The sequence below is a fragment of the Sciurus vulgaris genome, assembly GCF_902686455.1.
Source record: "Sciurus vulgaris genome assembly, chromosome: 6".
NCBI lineage: Eukaryota > Metazoa > Chordata > Mammalia > Rodentia > Sciuridae > Sciurus > Sciurus vulgaris.
In genome coordinates, this window is record NC_136466.1 from 169,021,690 (window position 1) to 169,047,049 (window position 25,360).

Here is a 25,360-nt window from a genome sequence, read left to right on the forward strand (position 1 = left end):
ATGATCATCCATTTAGGAAAGGACCCCAAGCTGCACCCTCCTCGGAGATGGCTTACTTGTGTCCAGACTCATGGGCAATGGTGAAGGCCAGTCCAAGTCCTGTGTCTTCATTAATTGTACAGCTGCGATATTTACTACACATTCCACTTATGGGTGCAAATCCTATCAGGCAAAGAGATTGAAAGAATATTTACTAATGTTGCAATATAAAAAGTAAGCAGATATTTATTTTCTGTCCTGTAATGAAATCTGGTCCTCGCCTTCATTTGGGGAACCGTGAAATGAGCCACCCTTGGACCATCATGAGGGAATGCACAACGTGTAATAATGTGGGGGAAGTGGGTCTACCCAGGCACCCAAGGACTCTGTGTCCCATGGCAGACAGCTCATGGTTCTAGGCCATGTTCCCACCACAGACTGACTGGGCGACATGGAAGAGGGTTTGCTGCCTTTCTCTAGAACACCTGTGCTCTCCAAAGCACCCAGGAAGAGTCCGTAGAGACCGCTGTGCTGGGAGGTCCCAAGCCCAGCCTGTTCCACGACTCTCACTTCTAAGGGCCTCTGTCACATCACAGCTGTGTCGAAGGCAGCAGAGGGAGGCAGATCAAAAGCAGACGAGGGAAAGCCACGTGGGCCGACCTGGAGGATCGGGGTACACTTCTAAGGCCTTCTCTCACTGGGGACACAGCTTATTTCCCCTGCAGCGAGTGGTGACCACACGCGGGAGGTGCTGTCCAGCAGCTGGGAGGCCCATCAGGGCTGTGTCCAGGGATTACTGGGGCTGGTCACGGAGGCACCGTGCCTGACACGTACTAAGTTGCAGATCCCGGAAGGAGAGCAGGGTAGGCATGAGCCACAGGGAGCGTGCAGTGGCCACTCTTCCTGCTGGGTGCTGAGACCACCCTACCATCTGAGTGTTCCAAGGGCCACAAAGGGCCAGCCTGGTAGGCAGGTCCCCTTTGAAGGACAAGCAGTTAGACTACTCTGTGAACTCTGCACAATAATGAACCTATGCTAGACAGGATCCTGCTCGAAAGCTTTTACAACAAAATGTTCCTGTGTGACCTTGGGGAAGAAAGAGAGCAAGAGGAAAGTCTCCAGAGTGCCGGAGTTAAGCGCACACTGCTTTACAAAGTGCTGCTTCCGGGACACACCCAGCCTTAGCCACGGCTAAAGCTCACCAAATCGCTAAGATTGAGCTATATATAGAGAAAAGGGAAAGTGGGGCATATAATATGTCATGCTGTCTTCATAAATATTCATAAACCTGCGTTTCTGCTGCATAATGAGATCTTCTGATGGATAACTTGGATCTACTAGCACATTCTCACGTGTGGTAGAAGAAACAGAAGAAATTTTGTCCTACGCCAGAAGAGACAGAGACTCAAACTCTGAGCGGCCTCCCTTGTTCGTGTCCCCCTGGATGGATAAGAGCCTGCCTCAGGACTGAGCCTCGGCTGATGCAGGGAAGGGAGTCTTCTCCCCACAGATATGCTCAGCAGCATCTGCTGCTTGTGGATATGAAGAGGGACAGGAATCCTCGACACACACTACCCAGGGAAGAGGCTCAAAGCACACGTGGCCCACAGCCTCTACTGGAAGGTCTTACCCAAAGTATCACAGGGCTCGTTCTTCCAGGAGCATATGTCCAGGCCCGTCAGTAGGATGGCGTGGTCGTGGCGAGTTCCGTCCTTCCCCATCAGTCCAGACTGCCACTGACAGAAGCTACTCAAGGTATGGTCTGCGTGGTGACTTATCACCAGCCCTGGCTGTGCAAGAGAGGCCCAGGCCCCATGAGCATGCAGGAGATGCTTCAAGGCCTTATCATCACAGCCAACTATGGTTGACATGAACTTCAGATACCAAAACGGACCCGAAGGCAGTAAACTATTGTGTTCATCTTATGCATTGTCTAAACCCTGATAAATTCAGTGAAGGCACCCAGGTACTTCTCTGTTTATAAACAATTGGGATATATCTGCCTGAGTCTGAATGCATGTTCACGGACTCAAGAAAGAACTTCAGTGCATCTTTTTTTTTTGCATTTAAGACCTTTGAGAAACTCTTGGCAGTTACATAAGGCAACGGAATCATTTCTGCACTCTTTGTCCACATAGACAAAACACATATGGCCAGTGATATGTGGCTCATTTCATAACCTGTTGCCAAATGGTATCTCCAGCAAAGCCCCTTAGTGTTACATTAAGTAACTGTCCTACTACAGAGGCAGATAGATCGGTGTGTAAAGCTCTTATTGGTGGGACGTGGTCTTCAACCAGAAAGAAACCAGGTTGGAGATGTTCCACCACATCATATACACCAACTTCTAGCAGAACAACAGTAAAATGTCAAGAGTGAAGAGCTGAGAAAATCGGGGTGTGCGGGAGTATCCATCAAGGCAGGCCGCCTGAGCTGTCTCAGCCTTGGTGATAGCAGTGCCGCCATGTCCTATGGGTGCCCAGGGAAGATCAGCCAGGTACCTCAATTTCAGTACACCATCTTGTTCAAAGCTTTCACTGCTGGAGGGTGGTTGAAACCTTTGTCTCTCAGTCACTAAATATGTTTTCTCCTGAAATGTTTGTTTTGTTTTTCCAGAGGGTCCAATCCACCCAAGCCAAGTAGTGTGCATCCACGCTGTGGCAGGCCTGCATTCCTCAGCGGCTGATTTCCAGGAACATGGCATTAATTAAAGTTAACACAGGTGCACGATCAAAAGATAACCTTGCTTACTCTTTGCGGCTTGGACAAATTCCAAGGTGAAAAGGTTCTAATTCAAGGAATAATTAACCTGTCACCTGAGAAGCCCTGCTGGTCAGCGCCCTTCCCTGGGCACACACGCACAGGAAGGACAATGAGGGGATCCTCCCTGACCAGTCAGGCCAGATGCAGCCCTGACCATGCACGCCCCCACCCTGTGGGAAACAGTGATCTTACAGCCTGTGAATGAGCTCAGAGTCCATCTAAAAATTCTTTGTTCTGCAAGCAAAACAGCTGTAGCTAACAGGAGACTGAGGTGTCACCGAGGGTGGACATGAACACTTGGTCCTCACTTGCGTCCAGCACCCACTCTCCTTTGCTGAGTTGGTAATCAACTTGGGGAAGATAGAAGTGGTCATGACTAAGATGGCTTCCACTGTTTACGTACGCCATGAAGGGCTCACTCTGAACTGAGTCCCTCTGAGCGTTCCCTAGGATTCTGGACCCGCGCATCCGAGGTGCTTCCACATGCTGCCACAGGGATCCTGCAGAGCTCAGGGTCATGTGCACTAAGAAGAAGGTGGTTGATATTCAGAGTCTTTATGAAACTAAAACCCTAAAAGGAAAGGTGGGGAGGTAAAGTTAGGGCATTCACCTCAGGAGCAGGGAGGTGACCGGGTAGAGCCGTGTGTGCCCCAGAGCACTGTGTAACTTACAGGCTGCAAAGCATCTTACTCCTCCAGCAGAAAGCAGGAGCTCAACTCCACCTGACTCCCAGAGGGCCCCAGACACAGTGGCCAAACCCTGTATTCCCAGCATTCCCTCCCATAAATCTAAGGCAGCTCTTCATTCCACTTTATTATAGGTCAATTAAAAGTGTTCCATACTCCCTTAGTCCCCCACACAATTTAAAAGAACTGAAAAGAAACTCGTTGCAAAATCTTCAAAGTCTTCTGTTCCCAAGAGAAAGAGGTGTAAGGAATCCACAGAACGTGATAGTTAATGTAAGGGAAAAAGCATGATTTTGCACATACTTTACTGGGGAAAAAGCAAGTTGCTGGTTTCAAAGGTACAATACCTGCTCGTCTTCCAGAAGAATGAGACCTACAATTGCGATGTTGATGTTCCCTCCTATGGTTCCATCCTTGAATAAGGCAGACACCTGAAACAGCAAATCCACACAGACCCTGAACAGCCACACGTGCCCTGCTGTGCCCACACCCCGCGGGAGGGCGATTTTCATGCTCTTATATTGTCAGACAGGCAAGGACACATCAACCCGCCACTAGTCGAGTGCTCATGGTGTGCTCCTGGAAGTGGCAGGCTAGAATTTGGGGTTGGGTGGGGTTCACTCCTGCTCAACCCCACTGAAGGGAGGGCAAAGCCCTGGGTGGGTAAGTGTCCACCTTCGAATAGAGGGGCTGCTTTACTCCTAGCGATGACCACCTAGGCTAAGCAGGGCCCAGATCCTCCTGGTGAGGAAGCCAGGCACGTGGAGAAACGCTGAGGAAGAGAGCAGAGGACACAAGAAAGAGAGGGACTGGGCGAGAAGATGATGGCAGAGCGGTGAGAACTCGAGGGGCCACGGAACGGGAGCAGATGCGAAGGATCAGGGCAGCGACCCTCCATGTGAGGAGCAGGGATAGCTTGGCACAGGCACAGAGGTACAGGGACAACTCCACAGCTGGGGTGCAGACACCTCCCCGACTGGGAGCAAGACTGTGCAGCAGCCTGTGCTGAGAAGGCCCAGCCCTGCCCTGCCAGGCAACTTCCTGAACCCTTTCCCTCAGTCCCCACCACATAAACAAGACCTGGCAAGCCACGGGGTGCTAGCAACGAAAACCACACCGGTCGGTGGAAGGACCCTCGGTTCTGCTCATGGCGTAGGGGGTCTCCACGGATACATTCAAATTACCGCCACTGAACTATTTCTGAAAACATCCAAGGACCCCACACCTTACCTTCTGGGATCAGATTTCAGTCCCGTGCTGTGGGGTCAGCACCCCTCTCTTTGCTCCCCAACAATTCTCACAGTTGTCAGTTTGAGATGAGGACACCTTTGTGTGAGATGATATTCTACCAGGTCGTATGTTGTAGAGCTCTTGTAGGTTGAAAGGCCCACCCTTAGCATCTGAGCATCAGCACTTCTAGAAAGCTGGGTGTTTCTACATTCTCCCCTGACAGCTCACTGCACTCAACTCCTCGACACCCTCCAGAGCCCCAGTAGGTGAAGAGGTCAGCTGACCCCAACACCACACGGGCACAGGGCCTGCAGAGGGTCAGTTCACTTGTCCTCTGTGTGTCACCCTCAGAAGTTCTGAAAACAATTCTTCATAGGAATACGTTAAAGCTAAGGGTTACCACCACCTGAGCTTTCTTCCCCAGGGACACACACCCAAGTGCACCAGGAACACACACTGAAGTGTACCAGAGACACACAACCAAGTGCATGGCACACTGCAGAGCACACAGGCCTGAGCTGAGACGCTGACCCTACCATGTTGAGGATGGTCAGCACATAGGTGGTGATGTTCTCCTGCCCGTGGTTCTGCATCATCTTCCTGTCCACCACCACCAGGGTCTCCACATTCAGTTCTTCATTCCGGTGGGACTTGAGGAGTGAGCGCCGGCGCCGCAGGCCAGACTTGTACTCATCGGGCAGGACGAAGAGGTCCTCCGTGGGGGGCTGGGGCGCATCTATGAAGCAAGAGGAGGAGAGAAGTAAGGCAGGGCCCCTGCACCTGTCCCTTCAAGCCCAGATGAACACCTGGAGCGTGATAACCACCTGGGTGAACGCCTCCCAAGCTCTCATCACTGGCCAGCACATTCACGCCCTTGAGGTGGGCATGAGGCTGGTCTCTGTGTGACGTCTTCAGCCTCTGCGCCAGCCCATGGGAGTCTAGGCTGGCAGCATGCAAGCAGAGGGACTGAAGCCCTGGGAAAGGCTTTCAGGTTGGGGCGGTGTGGTCCCCGAGCTTTTGGTCTTGATTTCTGCTGTGGAAATGTGTGTCCAGAACAGAAGCAGCCTGTGGCATAGGTCCCTGGTGCCGGACACAGAGCCTGAGCAGGAGGTGAGGGGTCCAGCTGGCCGGAGCTCTCACCAGCTCTCAGCAAGCACTCGCCCCTCAGTACTCACAGTGCTGTCCCCAAACATGAAAGTCATCCAAACACCCAGCCGTGGCCAACGCCCGGGGCTGAGAGCCAGAAGGTGCACCCACCAGCCTGTGGCTCAGCTTTAAACAAATCAGCCCTGCCGAGTCTGCCCTGTCCACAGACAGGCGGGCACAGAGAGCAAGGCCCCAGTTTCTGAACCCGAGTCTCAGAGAAAAGAGCCCTCCTGAGCGAGAACTCCACTGACACAGAAGACCAGGGCCACCCCAGGTAAGTCCAAAAGGCAGAAGGCTGAGTCCATTGACTGCGTTCACTTGGGTCTGAGATTTTCAAGTTCCTCAGAATGTATCGCATGGATTCACTCGTAGGGTCCAGTGGTTCAGGAGTCTCACAGGTGTGGTGTCTGAATGGTGCTCATTCGGCTGGTGAGGGCCAAGAGGTTTTCCCTCTGTTCGCCGAGGTCTGCTGAGCACCTGCCACGTGCTCAGCTCTGCTTTAGGGTGTTGGTGCAGCAGCCATCAAATCCAACCAGATGGAAGGCTGGGGCTCGGGAAGCCAGGCTTCCAGAGGCCCGGGGTCAGGGGCCATCAAGTGACGCTAGAGGGGACAGCTCACGGAATGAGGGGAATTCCAGAGGCCACATTCCTGAACTTTCGAGAGGTTTCCACATAAATGTAAATAGATCACCTCCTAAGGGATCAGCCAGAAGAGCTGCCCATAAGCCTGGTAATGACTGCCAGGTAAGTCACGCAGTGTGGGTCTGCCTTTTGATGTGGTAAGTACAGCCTGTGAATATATACATAGCAAATCACCTCAGCAGGGAGCTACGTGGCCCTGGACAAACCTAGACCTAAAAACACAGAATTACCGGGCAGGGAGGACAGGGTTCTTTTGAAGAGATCTGGTGGATTCTGTTCTTCTGTCATTTAATCTGCCAGGGAACAGTTTGTTAAAAAAGAAAAAAAAAAAAATATATATATATGTATATATATATATATATATATATATATATACACACAAACACACACACACCGCCATTATCCATCTCTGGGGTGGTGGGGTGCTCTGCCCTGAGCTGGCACGTAACAGCGCCTCTCTAGGACCCTGCTGCAGTGTGGTGATCACAGCCATAGACATCATCCTGTAGGTACAGATAGAATTTCCCCACTGGCTTGCGAATGCCCAGGTCTCGACATCCACAGGAAAGACGCCCCTTACGTACATTTCCTGCGTCTTCCGCAGAAGTGCTGCCTGTGCAGGAGCCCGAGGTTGTCACTGTGGCCCCGCAGGCCTGAGCTGGCCGGCTCCCGGGTCCTGGTGAGCAGCAGCCCGGTGGGTGCGCTGGGGGCCTGGGGTTCCACTGCTCTCTTGTACAGCACGTGGGAGGCAGGGCCGCCCTGCCCAGAGCCGGTCAGCCTCCCTGCCAGGTGTGGAGGCAGCGGCGTTAGGAAGTAGTCGGCCTCCTGGGTCCTGATCATGCCGGCCTGGAAAACAAGAGCAGGAGGGACAGCAGGATCGCCCACCAGCGCCGCGGCAGCCACAGGCCAAGCCTCACGTTGTGGAATGTTCTCTCCAGGGGAGCATTTGTTGGAAAACCTGGGTTGAGGATGAGGAATGGCAGGGTCCTGCACACAGCTGAGCTTCTCCTTTCATCTGCGTCCTTCCAGAGAGAGCTGCATGGAGTCCCAAGACCTGACAACCAACTCTGGCTAATTTAAACTAAAAGGGCTGGAGGAACATGGGCGCAGACTTCCATATTGATTTCAAGCGAGGTCCCAGATAGGTCAAAATAGAATCCTAATAATTCGAATGAATTTCACAACTTGAATAACATGGGACACTTACTAGAAAAGTATAACTTAAAATCAATCTAGAAGAAAGCATGAGATAATACCTTAGGGAATTTGCAAGTTCTTTCTAAGCAAGATATTTAAATTTTCTTTAAGAAAATCTCCTTTACAAAATAAGAAAGAAGTGATTCCACAAAAACACTGTTCAGTGTAACAGACCAAACAAGGAAACACATCCGGGAGACTACACTTATTCCCTTTCAGAGTGACACACGTCTTAAAGTTTGATGATGGCTGCTGGTGAGAAGGAGAACAGACAGGCAGACGTGGGGACCGCTCAGGAGACTGCACCACAGCAGCCCGGCACATCCACAGTCCCCTCAGGACTGACCCTGAGGACGCGTTCAAAGACTGCCGGTGAGCACCTCTTGCACACTGGAAAAGATGGCGCACTCAAAGACTCTTCACCGTGATCAAGTGAGGCTCAGCTCAGGGCTGGAGGGACCACTCAACTTCAGTCACACAAGCTTATTGCAGGAGAAACAGCAAAGTCATTTCAGGAAGTTCAGCGTTTCGTCACAGCACGAGAGCTGAACAGATCAGGTGAAGGCAGGCTCCTCCACGTGACAGAGTCATACACAGAAGCCTTGCTAGTGAGCTGGGAACTCTCCAAGGCCTGGCTCACGCAGCCAGAGCAGTCAGCAAGAGGAAGGAGTAAAAGACACTGCAACTGACTGATACATGAGCTCGGCAAAGTGCAGGATGCAGAGCTGACATGCACAGATCACTAGTGTCGCGCTACACCAGGAAGTAAATCCCTGAACAACCACGGAAGAATCCCACCTACATAGCGACCAATAAATGACCAGGAAAAAATTCAGCTGGTGACGTGAAAGGCGTCCACAGTGGAGACTGTAAAACACTCATGGAAAAAATGGAAGAGGACAGAAAAAAGTGGACAGCCACGTTCATGGGTCGGAAGAACCAGGATTGTTCAGATGGCTTTGAACCCAGAGCAGAACAGATCCAGTGACATCCCCATTGACATTCCAATGACATTGGTCACAGAAGTAGCAGAATTCCAAACATCTGCATAGAACCACAAAAAACCATAATAGCCAGGCAACTTTGAGCTAAGAGGACAACACGGGAGGCATCCTGCGACCTGCCTTCCAATGCATGTGACGTTCCAGCAGTGGAATCAGCAGAGTAATGATGGAGGACCTCAGTGGACAGCCCAGAGGTGAACCTCACACCCGCAGCCTTGATCCTCAGCAAGGCCCCAGGGATGCACACTGGGCCTCATGATGTGAGAGGCCTATGGTGGTGGCTCCCTTCAGGGAGACAGGCAAGCAGGAGGCAAGCAGGAGGCACGCAGGAAGGGCCATCCTTATGTCCATCCCTACCTCTCGAGCTTTGAACCTCGGCATGTGGCCCTGCTCCTGAAACCAGTCAGTGGCCAGGCTGGATGATGGGATTCCAGATGAATGAATGCTATTAAATATGGCCATCTGCTTATAATACAATTACTTACCACGGAACACTGAAGTGTCACTTAGAACTTGGCCATACTGAACTTCCAGTATGATTATTGTGCTGCTGCTGTTTTCTGGGGCTATTTTGATAATTTAGTTCTCAGAGACACTTATTAGGTTCTAGAAGATGCTGATTGGCAGGTGCTGGTCCTGATTTCAGGAGCCCGAGTCTGATCCTCTGTGGAGGTGGGCTGGGGGCGATCTCCGACATCAGTGTCCACTGACAGAGTTCTGTGTGGGTCTGGGCTGTCCTGAGGCAGGCGGAGTGTGGGTGTGCTGTCGGTGACAGGCGTAGGAGCTCTCTTGTCTTGGGAGAGGACAACTGAAACTCAGGGGAAAGCAGGGTGGTGGGGGATGTGAGGCAGAAGGAGCCCAGGCTTCTCATGCTTGGGAGACCACGCCTTGGCCACAGTGCACCTGCGGGCAGAGGAGGGCTGGCAAAGGGAGCCTGGGACCAAGGAATCCATCAGCACTGCAGGGGGCGGACCTCCCGGGGCCTCCAGCCACCCAGCGCAGGAGAGGAGAAACACTCTGTACCCTGGACCAGGCGTGGGGGGGGGGGGCAGCACCCTGCCCCGTCAGGGTGTCAGCCGTCCAGAGCTGGCGACTGAGGGAGAACACGCGGGAAGCTGTAGCCCTGCCAAACAGCCGAGTGTGGGCTTGGTACCGGCCAAAGCCAGCTGGGTCTCCCTGTTCTGCATCCTAACTCACCCGGGAGTGGCCTCAACAGTTGCTGAGGTCTTTCACCTGCCCACCCCCAGGCGGGCTTCCTCACTACTGGAGGTAACCAGTGTGAGTACTGAACTGGTACAATGTTTGCTCAATTTTTTTCCTGACATGCCGAGGATTCCATACTTTTCACACCATCTCTTCGTATACCATCAGCTCCTAAGAAACCCAGGGCAAGGGCTGCTCAGCATGCCCCCTGCACGCTGGGGTGGACTCCTGGAGGAGAAGAGCCAAATGAGTGGGCCTTGACTGTCCGGTTCTCACTTTTATTGGCTGTGTGACTTTGGATGACTTGCTCGGCCTCTGTGTGCTATTTTGTCATCTAGGAAATAGTTCAAAGGAAAGCTATTTGCCATGAGTCTGTGAGACTTAACATATTTAAAACACATGACCCATAGAAAAATTTCAAAGGAGGCTTACTGAACTAATGAAAGAATGAATGTAACATGTCATCCTTTGCCCTGGTGAGTTCTGATTCTCCCTGGTAATCCAGGGGGTCCCTGAGAATGTTCCAGACCTTTCCGAAGCCCTGAGTGTTTCCATACCCCGCATCACAATCATCCCAAGCGCAGCTTTGCTTCTGCTCTGGATCTTCGGTCCCACTTTTCCCACTCTTTCTCATTTTCTCATTTGGTGAGACCCTTGCGTCTCACAAAAGCTGCTCCAGGTCCAAAGCCAGTTTCTCACCTTCCCTGGCTCCAGCTCCCTCCTGGGTGGCCAAGGCTGGAGGACCCAAGGCTCAGGCAGGTGACACACTCGTGTTAAAATTTCATGAGCAAAGTAGTCAAGCATTACACCGTTTTCATTAATAATTCATTTGGAGTAACAGTATTCTCTTTTTAGTGATTTCTAAATGGCCAAAGTCCCCAGACTACAATAACACTGACATTCAGTATTCCTTGGTAAGCAATAGATAATGCAGAGTGAAAATCAGAACGAGTCGCCCCCAGCCTGCTGCGTCCTTGCCCGTGTATTAAAGGACAGGTAAACACAGAGGTTAATGTTTCCTTCTTATCAAAGTGGGTCTCTACTGAACCGAGACTGCCTACTCGGAAACTCATAAAATGTCCCGGGCACAGCTGCAGCTGCTGCACCAACGACTATCGACCTCTTGACCTCCCTCCTCCCTTGCAAGGAGCTCCCCTGGGCCGGGGTCTCCTGGGCCAGGTCTGTCGCTCCTTCTCACTGGGGACTCACCGGTCACTTGCGGTGTCTCCATGAGGAAGGAAAGGACAGGTGCCCCGTCACTGCTGGAAAGAGTTGAGTCTGCGCAGTGCGTGGGAAACGCCAGAGGCCGGGCGTTACTGTGTCACTGCTGTTACTCTCCACAGATGAGCATTGGGTGGTTGTTCCCTGATTATGCACCAAATGGCAGGTAGACTTAGAGCTCCGTCTGTTCACAGCAGTGAGGGAATCACATGGCAACACAGAGAGTAAGAGGAAAGTGACAGGCGCTCAAGTGCAGCCAGCCTCTCCTGCTGTGCAGTTGGTCCCCACAGGTGGCCAGAGCTGCGCCCTTGCCAAGGAAGTCAGCCACACCAGGACCTTGCAAAAGAGGTTGGGCTCTCTGGAGAAACAGACATTCAATTCTCAAATGATTGCATTTTCTTCTTTCCTCCTTGTCACTGTTCTGGGGCACGACTTAAGGACAGACCGATCAGCACTGAGAAGTCCAAATTTGAGAGTCTTTATTAAGCTGGCCGGCTGACTGTCTCACACAATGCCCCCAAAAATGGCTATTGGGAGAACAGCCCCGACCACAGGGTTGTAGGGGTTCTTATACCAAAAATCACATCAATCATAAGTGTCTGTTGCTATGATTCGAAATTACACATTAACATCATGAGATCATCGACAGAGGGGGAAGTGGGTCAGAATGACCCTCACCTAGGTACAAACTAAAGAATGGTTACTAACACCCACACAATCACCGTTCACATGGTACAGTGTTTAGGAGCAACAGGGATCAAATAGAGCAATTCTTTACTACATAGGAGTTGCCATTGTGTATTATTAAACATGTCACACCATGTAACTGATGATGGGCACAGAGGCGGGGTGTTCCCATGGGAGAAGCTTATTTCCTACATAACATGGAGTCTCAGAGCAAAATGGAGTCTGTTTAGTCATTTCCCTTAGAGTCTGGCCTAGAACATTCTCATGGAGCCAGATCTGTCAGCCCATTACAGTTGCTTCTTCGAAAGCACAGTGTTGGGGATGACGTTCTACTCGTGCAGATCTCCTTGGCAACACTTCGGAATCAATACCCGATTCCAGTTTTCACTGAGGGTTCACAAAGGCACACTCAACATCTCCTCACAGCTTCGGGAGAGAGCAGGAACCTGGCACAGGACCAACCCGTCGCTGGCCACACGGTCACCAGCCAGCAACTCCTCCTCATGACTGTAAGTGATGCTTCGAAAACCAACACCCAGTCGCTCTCTTCTAAGGAGTTGAATAAGCCCTCTTCTTCCCTGGGGACGTGTCTGATTTTGCACCCCTGTCCATGAACCCTGGCTGGGACACTGGGCTTTCTCAACCCTGCTGCCTTTGAAAACAGTGGGGCTGAGGGCTGGTCACGGGGATCGCCTGTCACCCTGGACCCAATCAGATCCAGGGACCATCATCTCCTACCTGCTCAGCTCTAAACCTGGCTGCTGGTCACTTCTTAATTGTGTGTCTATAGATTCGTAAGGCTGACATTTTGTCCCTGGACCCTCTGACAAAGCTTCTTGAAGCCTGATCTTGTTAGTGATGGCATTACTCGTTCCCCATATTCTACCATGGAGGACACAATCCGACATTTAGCCCCAACCCCATTCCCACCACAGTGACCCCAGGGTGTGTTTGCCGCATCTGAGCATCTGGTGCTGGGATGTGGAAAGAAGGGGGCTGATGAGGCAGGCTGAGGACAGAGAAGCAGGAGAGCCAGGGAGCAGCTGGAGGCTGCAGGACATCTGGGACAGACTCCCCAGGAGCCTTTCCAAGAGCACGTCCCCAGGACTCAAACCCATCTGCTCTGCTGAGTTCCCTCTGGATCCTGTGACAAGGTCAGGCTGGGCCAGTGCAGCGGCTAACACAGGAGAACCAGCATGACTTGGGCGCAGTGCCTGCCACCTCTGCTCCCCTGAGCACCACCCTGAGCAGCCAGGGCACCTCCTGTGGCTGCTGCACAGACCTTGCCCACAGGGTTTGCTCGCCAGCAAATGCAATTTAAGAAGGCGTCAGGATCAGCCCTGACTTTCAAATTGTCCACCGCGGGCTTGCTCACAGCCAGTCCCAGATCCCTCTGCTCCTTGTCCATTGTTTGAAGCAGTGGTTCATTTTGTCTCAACACCTCATGGCAGAAGCTTCCAGGGTACAGAACTACACCCACCTTTCAGGTCGTTTCCCTAAAACCCGGGGAGCACCCATGTTTTCAGTGTACAGTTTTATTCCCTTGGACTCTAGTGCTAAAATCCCTTGCCTTCTCTGTGATCTAATATTATGTAACTTAGGTAACAGCTCATGGTCATAGCTTGGGTGAAGATGGCATCTGTGACTCCCAGTGGCAGCACTGGCAGAAGAACAAAGCTAGGGCGCAGGGTGACCTCCACGGGGGAGATCGCTTCTCCCAGCTTCTCTCTGCAGCCTGGTGGGACTCAGGACACAGCTCTGCTCGCCCTCCTCCCTCCTCTCAGGGAAAGAGGCTTCTCTGAGGCTGGGGACAGAACTGGAAATGCACAGCAACGGCACAGTGTCCCGGGAGGAGCAAGCTCCTGCCTCCACGGTCCTGGGCAGAGCACAAGCTCAGTCACCAGCTGGCAGCCCCAGGAGCTGCCCCAGGGGCTGCCCACCAGAGGCCAGTGCTCCCCAAAGCCCCACATGTGGGTCTAATTTGGGGTCCAGTTTCAGGAAATCCACTCACCTGCACAAATACTCTACTTCTTCCAAAAGTGGCCGTGTTAGTGACAAATGGGACAAACCAGTTGACTATATGAGTTGATCCTTTACGTTCACACATTTCAGTTGACTCAGAACGTGGGTAAGGAAAAAGGAAACCGTTTACTGGACCCCTCGTTCTCCTTTACATGCTCTCATGTGATGTGATTCATTAGTCAACAATACAGATTACGTATCCTATTGGCCAGATAACTAGATTAGTGTCTCCGGCAGTTTCTATGCGTATGCAGTGCAGTATGGGTCTAGTCTGTTCACTGTTCTCATCCTAATAACAAACCTACAAAGTGAGAATTAGTGTCCCCACTTAAAGGACATGGACATTAGATTCAGAGAGGGGAAGAGAAGGGAGTGGTTAGGTGTGAGCTAAGGTCGGGCGTTAACTGCCCGCACTGAAGCCAGGGCCGGACGCTCCTGGAAGAGCAGCGTGGCCCGACGCCACCTTCTGAGAAACACCGCGTTGCTGAAGGAGCGGGCCTCTCTCATCCCGGCGCTCGGCACTGGAAGCCCAGTGACATCCCTGGCTTGAGGACACAGTCCAGTGGCTGCTGGCACACCTCCCCAGGAGCCTAGCCTCTGTTGTCACTGATTCCTCCCAGGCTCGAGCCACCCTGCCCCGTCAGAGGCCACCAGCCCTGGGGCCACCACGTTCACTCTGGACCGCCAGCTTCCTTGGCCTCAGGGCCTTCTCTCTCCCTCATCCTTCGGGATGTGCACCTCCCCCAGAGTTCTGCTTGCGGGTTTTTCTCATCTCGGTATGGAATGACACCGCACAGGGACAAGCTTGCTGTCATATTGTTCTTGATGGTGGAACAGATGTTAGACACAGGCCTCATGGCGAGCACAGTGGTGGCTCCTGAGGCCAAAGATGTGGCTTGTGTCCTGACTGCCTGTCCTGGGCATGAGCGCCACTTGTGTGTCTGCATGTGCTCTTGTCTGGAGACCCTGCTTCTGTGTTTGCAGATGGAGGATAAAGCTGTGCTCTTTCACTGGGTGACTGACTGCAGGTTTAATAGACACACTTCAAAGGGAGCTAAGGAAAGACATCTTAAGGCTGTCAATCAAGATCCTGGATGAATTCCTAAAGAATGAAAGCTGCGTGGAACCTGCAGAGGGGAGGGAAGGAGAGGAGGGGAGGAGACTGAGGGGAGGCGGGGAAGGAGAGGGAGGAGAGGGAGGAGAGGAGAGGGGAGGGGAGGGAGGAGAGGGAAGAAGAGGGAAGGAGAGGAAAGAGAGGAGAGGGGAGGGGAGGAGATGGAGAGGAGGAGGGGAAGGAGAGGAAAGAGAGGGAGGAGAGGGAAGGAGAGGGAAGGAGAGGAGAGAGAAGGAGAGGAGAGGGAAGGGGAGGGAGGAGAGGGAAGGGGAGGAGAGGGAAGGAGGGGAGAGAGAAGGAGAGGAGAGGGGAGGGGAGGGAGGAGAGGGAAGGGAGGAGAGGGAAGGAGAAGGGAGGGGAGGAGCCTGTGCGGGCGGCTGCAGGCTGGGAGTGGCCAAAAGGCCTGGGGTGGTGGGGAGAGTCGCAGGAGAGTGGGACCGTTTTTGCCAGGGAAGTCCTGGCAGCTCTGGGCAGGGCCAGGGGGAAACCGGGAGCACACGTGTTTCCCATTAGAGTCCACAGGTCCCCAGAGCCGTCATCTGGACCCACAAGCCAGTGCTGAGACCACCGGTGTTTTCCTGCACACAGGGGATCCATCCCACTGGGTTCGCCAATCACTGCTTTCCCTGCTTAGCTGGGCCGCTCTCTCCTCCACCACTGTGGGCTGTGGGCTGCTCCCTTCAACGGGGGCTCCTCAAGGTCCAGGCTCCAGAACCAATTCTGCTGCTCCCATTTATTGGTCACTAACTGAAGCTCTGGGACCGTGCCCAGAACACCAGGACACGGTGGACCCAGGATTGTGGGGCTCCTGTGCCGCCACACCCTCCACCTCATGGTGGCTTGTCAGCACCCAAAGCCATTCCAGAAGCGCCTTCGAGAGACAGTCAGGCTAGCAAACCACAGGGCACAGACTCAAAGGTCAAAGGAAGGACCACAGATCTTCCAAAGACCCAAAGGCCTGAGGCAGATGACAAAGTGGAGAGAGCTGGTGTGCTATGCGTGCAAACCCCTTCTCCGTGACTTGGGATACTGCAGAATGCTGTAGAAGAATTCATCAGATTTCCTTCCAGGAGCATCTCTCTAAAAGGCAGGTGAGACGGGTCAGCAGCTGTGGTCTCCATGTTGCCCTGGAAGATGCAGCCCCAGGGGAGGGGGAGATGCCTTTGCCCAGGGGTTTCCAGCTACACGCACACTCCGGGAACTGGCCACACCTTCACTGAGGACAGGACTGATTGATGTGTTGAGGGTGGAATGGAGGCATCTGCCCCTCTGCTCCACCACCCACCGCTGTGCACACTGTGCTTCTGGGTATCTGAGAGTCCCTCCTCCCAACACCCTGAGCCAGCAGGTCTGGGCGGCAGTCTGATAACGTACATATTTAGTGAGATTTGCAGAGCAGAGGCCACCATATACCTGTGTCAGGCCAGGACCCCGTGAGACCTGGGTTCTGTGTTTATCTTGCCCAGCCTTATGGTGGGTGAGCAGGGCAGACAGCACGGCATGGGAAAATACTTGGGTTTTGGATATCTACTCTATATGAAGGACTAACCAGGACACAAATCAGTCTAATGGGGTGTTATGTTACTACTGGTATTTGTTTATTTTTAAGCAAGTTAACATTAGACACCTATGTTTCCTGGTGGCAAATTGTTAAATATCAAAAGAAATTCTGTAACTACTGTCTGCTACATTTCCTGGGACAGTCTGAGAAGGTGACCCAAGAAAAGCATTTGCACGGAGTCCTAGAGATAGTCATTTGTATCAAGGCTTCTCCATGTCTTCTGCCACACATGTGAAAGTCCAGATGGTTACGTTAAACATCTGCTACTACAGAGGCTGAATTCGACCAGTCACAGATCCCAGAGTCAGACACACGATGTGTGTTCTCATGCACGTCAGCATCCCAAAGGGATTCTAACACTTATGCCTGGTCCTAGTCCCAGGCTGCTGAACTCAACTGGTATACTCTATATTAGGTGGTAATGCACATCCCAAATGATCTGCTTAAGAAAATCTTCCTAAAAATCTACTTTAAAGAATGTATTATGCAAATGTCTTCTTTTTCCTTATAAATCAAACACGGGCCCACGGGAATCTGGGATACTCCACGATCTTCCAAACAGTGTTATTGGGCGTGGTTTACTGAGCATCCATGGGCAGACCCACCCATGACAAATGACAAATGAGAGCAGGCCTGGGTGGCTGCCTTCCCGTGACTCCCTGCTCCTCCCTCCAGACCACCCTGATCAGTCCCCAGCACCTTGTCAACCAGTGAGAAAAGGCTGCGGTCCCCACTGCCCACTCGAAGGGAGGAGCACCACAGGAGTTGGCAGAGGTCCTCTGCTCCTAGCCTACAGCCAGAAAGCCAGCCTAGCAAAGTCACGCCAACCTGTGCCCCCAGGGTGGCCCAAAGGCCATTCTGAGCCACGTAGTTCTCTCCCTAACGCAGCTGCTCAGTCAGCCTCCTTTTCGGTTCTCTTGACCCCCAGATACCCTCTGAGATGGCTGAGGTCTCCCACGCTGCCTCTCCTGTGATTGCCAGCCTCCAAGAAATACATGGTGGCCTTGATTCTAGTGCTACATGAGGTAGCACCTTCTGCAGTTTGGTATGGCTCAGTTTGACCTCACATACTTGAGAGTTCTTTGTGTATTTGTAACAGATAATTTCCAACATATTAGGACAGAGAAAAGGAACTTGAGGCAATGAGCCTGGAATTTCAAAGAAGACATCCAGCCTCCCTACCTGGCCTCTCCTCTCCCTCCGCATCTCCACCCTAACCCGCGCACATGGAGCACCGCCTGCTGAAAGCTGAGGTGCGCCTGCTCTTCTCCAAGTCACCCAGCGGGTGGAACCTGTGGGCGTGGTCCCCAGAGGTGGTTCAAAATCCAAGTGTGAATTCTGCAGAGGTGCAAGCTGTCTCTCAGATCTTATGGTTAAATGTTATAATCAAAATGGAGCTCATATAGTAGATGAAGCACGGATGATCAATAGATAAGAGCTGTGGGTCTCTGGTCTGATCACAGACTGGGTATTTACAGGGCAGCTCTTGGGCCAGTGAAGTTACCCATGCTCAGTTACTCCAAAACAATTCAGCATAATGGAAATTCTCAGAATGGAGAGGTTTTAGGAATCATAGGAGTGTGTATGTTATGGTTAGATGTGAGGTGTCCCCCCAGATCTCCTGTGTTAATGCAAGACTGTTCGCAGGTGGATTGTGACAGCTGTAAACTGGTCAGTCTATTCCAGTTTAGATGGACTGACTGGGTGGAACCCGTAAGCAGGCTGGGCATGGCTGCAGGAGGTGGGTCACGGGGGCCTGTCCAGAGGGTGCATCTTCCAAGACCCCTTCCCTGACTCTTCTCCATACTGCCTGGCTGCTGTGAGGTCAGTGGCTTCCCTCTGCCACGCCCCCCACCACGATGCTCTGCCCTGCCTAGGCCTGGTGCACTGGAGTCAGCCAGCAATGAGTTAACTCTGAAACTGTAAGCCCTAAATACAGTTTCCTCTTCTAGCTTGTTCTAGCCAGTATTTCGGTCACAGTAATGCTAAGATACGAACACAGTGCAGGTGTGCTATTCACTGAGAAGGGACACTCCTGGAAGGTTACATATTTTTTCCCATAAAACAAACTGAAAATGCACCTGCTCAGTTCACTTGGCAATTTCCAGGTGGAACGCTCCCCTCCCTTGGCCAGCCAGCAGTGTGCTCTTATCACGGTGCCCCTCAGATAGCCTTCTGCCATTTTCCACGTGCACCGTTGGCTCAGCAATGTCAGAAGAAAAGGTTGCTGTTAGAGACTCTGCCGCAATGTCTACAATGAATGCGCCATTCCAGGTAGGTGAAGCAGGCTGCATTAAGGAGACACCAGCTGTGTACAATATGAGATCTCTGCAGGCTTCTTTCATGAACTTAGGATTTAAAAATACTTTAATCATTTTTCCTTATTCTTTCTCTCTCAAGTAAATAATATGTTCCTGGGAGTCGACAGTCACTAGAGTTATAAAAGTCATGGAAACCCTCAAAAATTCTCTTAAGGAACCATGGATTTCTGAGCAAGTTTACACAGAATTATTAATCCCCCCATTCACATGCTGAAATGCTGGAAAGCTTGAGCTTGTCAGAGTGCTATTGACGAGATCCATGGTTCCCAGCCAACAAGACTCTAAGTGGTACTGATGGAAACTGTCCCTGGAAGGGGACATGGGAGCTGGGCGGGATGCTCCTCACTTGTAGGGGGATCCCATGGACGTGGTTTGGAATTCGAGCTCTCTCCCTTGTTAGATGTCAGCTTTGGGCAGGTTAGGAATATGTGTTATTCCCTGTATATAAGATGGACACCAAAATTTCTCAGAACAAAATATAATTAGTGCAACAGTAGAGCATGCCGTGAGATTCCTGGGGAAATGCCTGGCATACCGTGGGCAGTCGTTCTCACATTGCCTCTCTTCCCTACTTGTGGCGGGTGCATTTCAGTCCACTGTGAAGGATGCATGTCATATCACCACACACTTCCACATGCACGCTCCTTCTTGGGGTGATGGAGCAGAGCACTGGCCAAACATGGGAATCAGAGGACGATGCTTCTGCACTGGGGCACACAGAGCATAAGAACTACAGGTTCAGATTTTTCCCTCAAACCCTGGTTTAGAATTAGAGGGAAATGATGGGCAGATTGAAAGAGAAGGAAAGTAGCTAAATGACTTTTGCATGGAAACTTCTCAGTCCTTCCACCGCCGGGTCACGGGGGCAGAAGAGTCACCACACCCGGAGAAGGTCAAAGCCTGAGGACGCATTTGCTGCTTCTGTCACAGAGAAATGCGAGAGTAAGGGCTGTAATTGTGGCTGCAAGAACACCTCTGATGTGAACAGAGGAACAGTGGAAAGGATGTGCGAGCGGAAGCTGAACTCAGACAGCAGGGGATTTAGAAAACCAGCTCATTTCAACGGAAAGTGGCCACCGACCCAGTGGTGACAACTCTGTCTCTTCCAGAGTGGGCTGAACATGAGAATGGAACACCTATCATGCTGACAGACTCTGTGGCTTCACTCACATGTGCACTGTCTGACAGCTGTGTCAGGGCCAACCCGTCCCACAACAGAGCAGGAGTGGCCACACACACATGGGACTCAGCCTAGGTGAGATGGGGGGTTTCATCTCTTTGCTTTTAAGTTAAGTTTTCAGTCAATGTCAGGAGTACTTAGTTTACGTAACACAAACTTGCATGTTCTAGTCAGTATTTTAGAACAAAATTCCAGAAGAAACTGTGGTCCCACTGAGCCCCTGCACCTGGGGCTACAGTTATTTCAAAACTTTAGACTTGAGCCTGTTTCTAATAAATGGGCATTATAAGCAATCATTGCAAAAATGTCACAAACCAAGAGGCTCTGTGCTTTCTCTAGCAAGGAAAACTTGACACATATGTGACTCTTTGGGACGGGGAGTGAGTTAACAGGAAAGTTCAAAGTGTCAGGGATCCATAAGTTAAATTTTATTAGAATGCATAAACTCATAATCTATTTCCCAATAGCAACATATTAAACTCCTAGAGTCAGGTAGAAATATGGACATTGGACCCAAAAGTTTTTAATGGTGAACATAAAATTATGCCACTCATCCCAGCAATATCAGAAATGTAGAGTAACAGTGCTGAGCAGTGAAGAAAAGGCGAAATCCTGTTTCTTCTTTAGGGACAGGAGACATGCATGCTGGCTTGACACCACATTGTCCTTGTACACTTAAACTGGAAACAGAACCGTGCTGTGAAATATGCTAGCTTCTCTTTTGGCTTGTAATGCCACAATCCATCACTCTTCATTCTATTACCCCATGTCAACCTGCAAGGGGAATAGCCAGAACTCCCAGCTTCACTTAGATAATCTTTGCAAATAAAAGCAAAGGTTCATGGCTTTTTGGGCTCCTGCAGTGTTAGCTCTTTTGGGTAGTTTTCTCACTTACGATTTCTTGTTAAGCACAAAGTGATCTCCCAGGTGTTAGGGTAGACAGCTTTCTTCCAAAAGTGTGGGCATGAGCAATAGCTGCAAGTTTGTGTGGACAATGCCCTGGCAGCTAAAGAGCCACATCAAAAGGCATCATCATGCCTTTTAATTGCCCTGATTGTCCCCAGTTCATCACCCTAATGGTTCTGGTGCAAATAAAATATCTTCTAATCCCATTCCCTCCCATCTGTGGTACTTCTTTAAAAGTCAGTACAATATCAAGTCACCATTTCTTAACCTGGAACTTGCTTGCATGACAAAGTGCGTCTGATGTTCTGGTGAGGTTTTTTTCTGTATCCTTTACGTAGTGATGGGCGGGAGGGCAGCCCCACTGTGAGTGATGGGTATGCCCTGCTCTGTCTCAGTCCTCACGCCTCCCTCTGAGGTCAAACGCGGACTATGGAGACGGAGCTGGGGAGTGGTGAGCCACATGGCCAGGGAAGGGGTTAGAAGGTGGAGACCTGCTGGGCCCCAAGGCCATGCTTTCTGTGCTGTGTTCCGTTTACTTATGCAGGAAGCATTCTGGACTGCTTCTTGAGTGTCCTCCTGACTCAATCTTTCTTTGCAGGTACACAGTTCAGGCTTTTTAGTTCATTTGTTCCCCAGGATGCACTCCAAAACGCATGTGCACTCACTTGGTTCTGGACTTTGATCATGTAATTCATCTTCAGAAACAAAACAAAATGAATATCCAATGTATTTAATATTTACAAGTGCCAGTTTTTCATCCTGAATGTTAGTGTAGAATACATTTGGCAAATCACTTCTGTAGAGAATGCAGCATAGTAAGAACATCTTGCCAGAATTCTTAACTCACAGTGACACACAGTCCTGGTCATGAACTTGGTCATTAAGAATGCCTGACTAAGAGGCCAAGGCATGCCAATCATCCCGTCTCTGTGCCCACAAAGTAGGCACAAAAGACCAAGAATCTAAAAACTACCACTTAGACTGCGCTTTTTAAATTGCACTTAATTTAAAATATGTCATTTGCTTGAAGTGCCTTGGAATACATGTTATTTAGAATTTGTTTAGAGATTCTCTTTACCTGGCACCAGAAAATTTACTCCTGGCTAGGACTGGAAAAGTGTTCATTCCCAGTGCCCTTCCCTGAGGTCCTCTGAGTGGACAGCACTTGTCCTCTTTGATTCCGTGCTTTGGCACTGTGCTCCCAGGGCTCATGGACAGGCATGGGCCATGCAATGAGTGGGGACGCATGCTGCCCAGACTCTGCCCAGGGCCATTTCTTGGCTGGACTGTTTCAGGTGCTGAACCCTCCTTGTGTACCCAGGACTCTCTCTGGTGCAGCATGAGCTAGTATCTGCGACTAACCCAACCACCCGTCCCTTCCTCCCTCCCTCCGCCCCCTTCCCTCATCCATCCAGTTCCTCCCATGGGCCAGACGCCATGGGCGCTGGCGGAATCACTGGAGATCAGGACAGTCGTGCTGTTGCCTTAGGGCTCCCGCAGTCTACTGAGAGGGAGGGCCAGATATTAACTAGTAACTAAAATAGGAACTCAATAGGGACAAGTGTTCCCGAGGAGAACCACGGAGTGATGTGTGACCGCACAACAGGCTGCCTTGACTTGGGGCAAGGGAGAATCCCGTAGGGGAGGGCTTTCCACGAAGCCCGAAGGATGCAGTGATGTCAGCTAGAGGAGAAGCAGATGGGTGGGAACTGCACTGTGGGCGGAGGGAACAGCCCTTGGTAAGGCCCTAAGGATGCAAACAGCCTAGCTTCATTTCAAAATTTATAAAATGTTGGTGGAGGCTGAGCCTGGAGTTTCCCCTGCGAGGCTGGAGATGGGAGCAAGGTCAGGCTCTAGGGAACCGTCGGTCACACTGAACTTGGGGGCACACCCAGAGCACACCAGGTGTGTTGCGTAAGGGGATGGAGAGATGGCAACTGTGTCCCCAATCCTCAGGGAGCCTCCCTGGAGAGAAAGAGGAGGAGGCGGATGCGGGCGAGTCACCTCTGTGTTCATGGGTCATCTTCCCTAGATGAAGGCAAGTCAGACCAAAACTGCCAATGTTGAAAACAGTTCCGACAGCGGTGGATTCAAATGGGGATTTACCACGGTGCAGGGAGAGTTCTCACTTCCTCACCTCAGAGGATAAGGTATGAAAAGCTCACGTGAAAACTTAAATCATGATGGAATGAAATGACCTTAAGGTTACAAAGGCAAATATTTTCTCAGACTCAAAGGAATCACCAATATTTTGAGGGGGAGGGGTCCTAGGAATTGAACCCAGGAGTGCTTTTCCACTGAGCTACATCTCCAGTGCTTTTTATTTTGAGACAGGGTCTCTATAAATTTCTGAGAGTCTTGGAAAGTTGTTGAGGCTACCCTGGAGCCTGCTATCCTCCTGCCTCAGCCTCCACGGTCACTGGGATTACAGGCAGGTGCACTGTTCCCAGAAAGAAATCACCAATTACTTAAACTATATTTCACTTGCATGTGATTCTAATGTCTTAAGGGTAAACAAAAGACTACTCAGTGACAGAAAATTGGATTCACCAGAAATTTCTTAATGAAGAGTTCTATTATTCTCATATTAGTTTTACACTAAAGGTAGTCAACTATTGGAGCATCTGTACAAAGCAAATGAGAATCATTATGTGAAATTTTTAGCTCTATCATAGATTAGGTTTTGTTTCAAAATTGCTAAGATTTTATGGGTGACTGATTATTATTTTGTCCACTTATTGTTAATTGACTACAGAAGAAAAAAAAGGAAATCCAACCTACATTTCTTTCTATTGCAGTTTTTCAAATGAGGTATTTCCATTTAGCTTTCCTATAATTTTCTGAATTATAGAAAAGAGAAAAGAAAAATAAGTGCTGGTTTTGCTACTGATTAAAATGTTTGGATGTATTTAATGCCTTTAACACACATAGCATCTTCCTCAAACTGAAAACAAACTCTTGAGTAGTAAATAATGTGCGAACAAAGTACAAGAAGGTGAATAGTCTTTCTAGGAAAAGGAACAAACTCAGTACAAAGACACACCTGAGAGAGCGGGAACCAGGTCTCCACAGAAGAGGAGAGGCAACCTGTGGCTCCTGTCTCAGTTCTGAGACTGGCGCACTTGGGAACTGTCACGCAGGATCCCTCAGGACAGCTATTGTGCACACGAGAGAGGACGGCCTCCACCAAGTGTATACAGTCACTTTGATTTAGAGTCTGGCCTCAGGCCTATAAGTAATGATGCCCCAATTTCTCCTTCAGGAAAGATTTAAAACAGCCAGAGCAGAGACAGAAAGCTCACACACACACACTTGCACACGCAAGCCCCTGAGTGCCAATTTACTCCTGAATCCATCATGAAATACAGCCTTCAAACTGCTGCAGAAATAGCGCACTGTATCTCCTTCCAGGAAAACTCTTGGGGCCTGACTGCAACCAGAGCAGGAAGCAGGTCGAGAACAAGAGAGATGTCTGGATGTGCTGCCTCTGACAGCTCCATCCCCACACAGCAGCAAGCCGCCACCAGGCCCCATAGAGGCTAAGGCCTCCTCTCCTGCTACAAGCCAGTGGACATGTAAATGATTTGTGTAAAGCAACAGAAATTCTTATTTTGCCATTAAAAATCATTCATTTAACAATTTTTTTTTTGAAAGTTTTGCAGTTTTCCAGGCACAAAGTTCTGATAAAGAAAAATCCCTGCTATACTCTTGCTATTTATCATGGGATGCAGCTTGACTATTATTAAGAAATCATCCTGTAGCTATTCATTCTCCTTTTAAATTTTGCTTTGTGATACTTATGATGAACTCTACAAATCCAAATGTTCACTTTGTTATCTGGTTCCTATTCACCTCTGCCAACAGTTCACACAATGTGAGGCCACGGAGATCAGATCAAGAAAGGTAGAACTGGCTCCTGCTGTCTGTCCCATGTGTACTTCCTGTATGCCCTCTCACCTCCTACTATCTGTCTTCTGTAGGCTTCCTGCCAGTCCCCTGTGAACTTCCTGTATACCTCCTCACTTCCTGTATACCTCCTCACTTCCTGTCTGTCTTCTGAAGACTTCCTCCTCATTTCCTGTCTGTCCCCTATGGACTTCTTGTCTGCTTACTGTTCAAATCAGCCTTGCTTCACCTGAGCAGTGGCAGTTTGCTTCAGTAGCAGCAGCTGATTCCAGTTTGCAGTTTGCTTAAAGAACCAGGGGCATCATGACCCTCAGAGTTCTAGAAACAGCTGACTCATGCTCGGAGGTTTGAGGTCCAGCTCGAAGCTTCTAAATCGTATCAATTCCAAACTCTTCTTCAGCTCCTCAGCCCTGGGGTTGGTAGTCACTTCCTGCAGCTGTATGTAGTACCTAGTGTTCTCTCTTTAGGTTTTCAAATTCTTTACTGCCTACTTAAAACATTTCATTAGTTCACTCTTTACTAATAATTGGTGTAATCTCTGTCTCTTGACTGAAATGTGATTAATACAGTTAATGATGAAACTGAAACAGGG

At 50.4% G+C, this 25,360-nt stretch overlaps 1 protein-coding gene across 5 annotated transcripts in view; it reads right to left on the reverse strand.

The window, feature by feature from the left end:
* Positions 1 to 25,360, reverse strand: part of ADAMTS16 (ADAM metallopeptidase with thrombospondin type 1 motif 16) — a 137,110-nt gene that overhangs the window by 94,527 nt on the left and 17,223 nt on the right. For 4 of the 5 annotated variants that reach the window (XM_079144919.1, XM_079144921.1, XM_079144920.1 and 1 more), the window contains exons 4-8: positions 7,031 to 7,292; positions 5,195 to 5,394; positions 3,776 to 3,859; positions 1,610 to 1,769; positions 57 to 162 (exon numbers count right to left, since the gene is read on the reverse strand). In XM_079144919.1, coding sequence (XP_079001045.1) covers positions 57 to 162; positions 1,610 to 1,769; positions 3,776 to 3,859; positions 5,195 to 5,394; positions 7,031 to 7,292 — 812 coding nt within the window. Of the gene's footprint in view, positions 1 to 56; positions 163 to 1,609; positions 1,770 to 3,775; positions 3,860 to 5,194; positions 5,395 to 7,030; positions 7,293 to 9,132; positions 9,935 to 25,360 lie in introns of those variants that run through there. The other variant, XM_079144922.1, reaches the window with a different exon arrangement.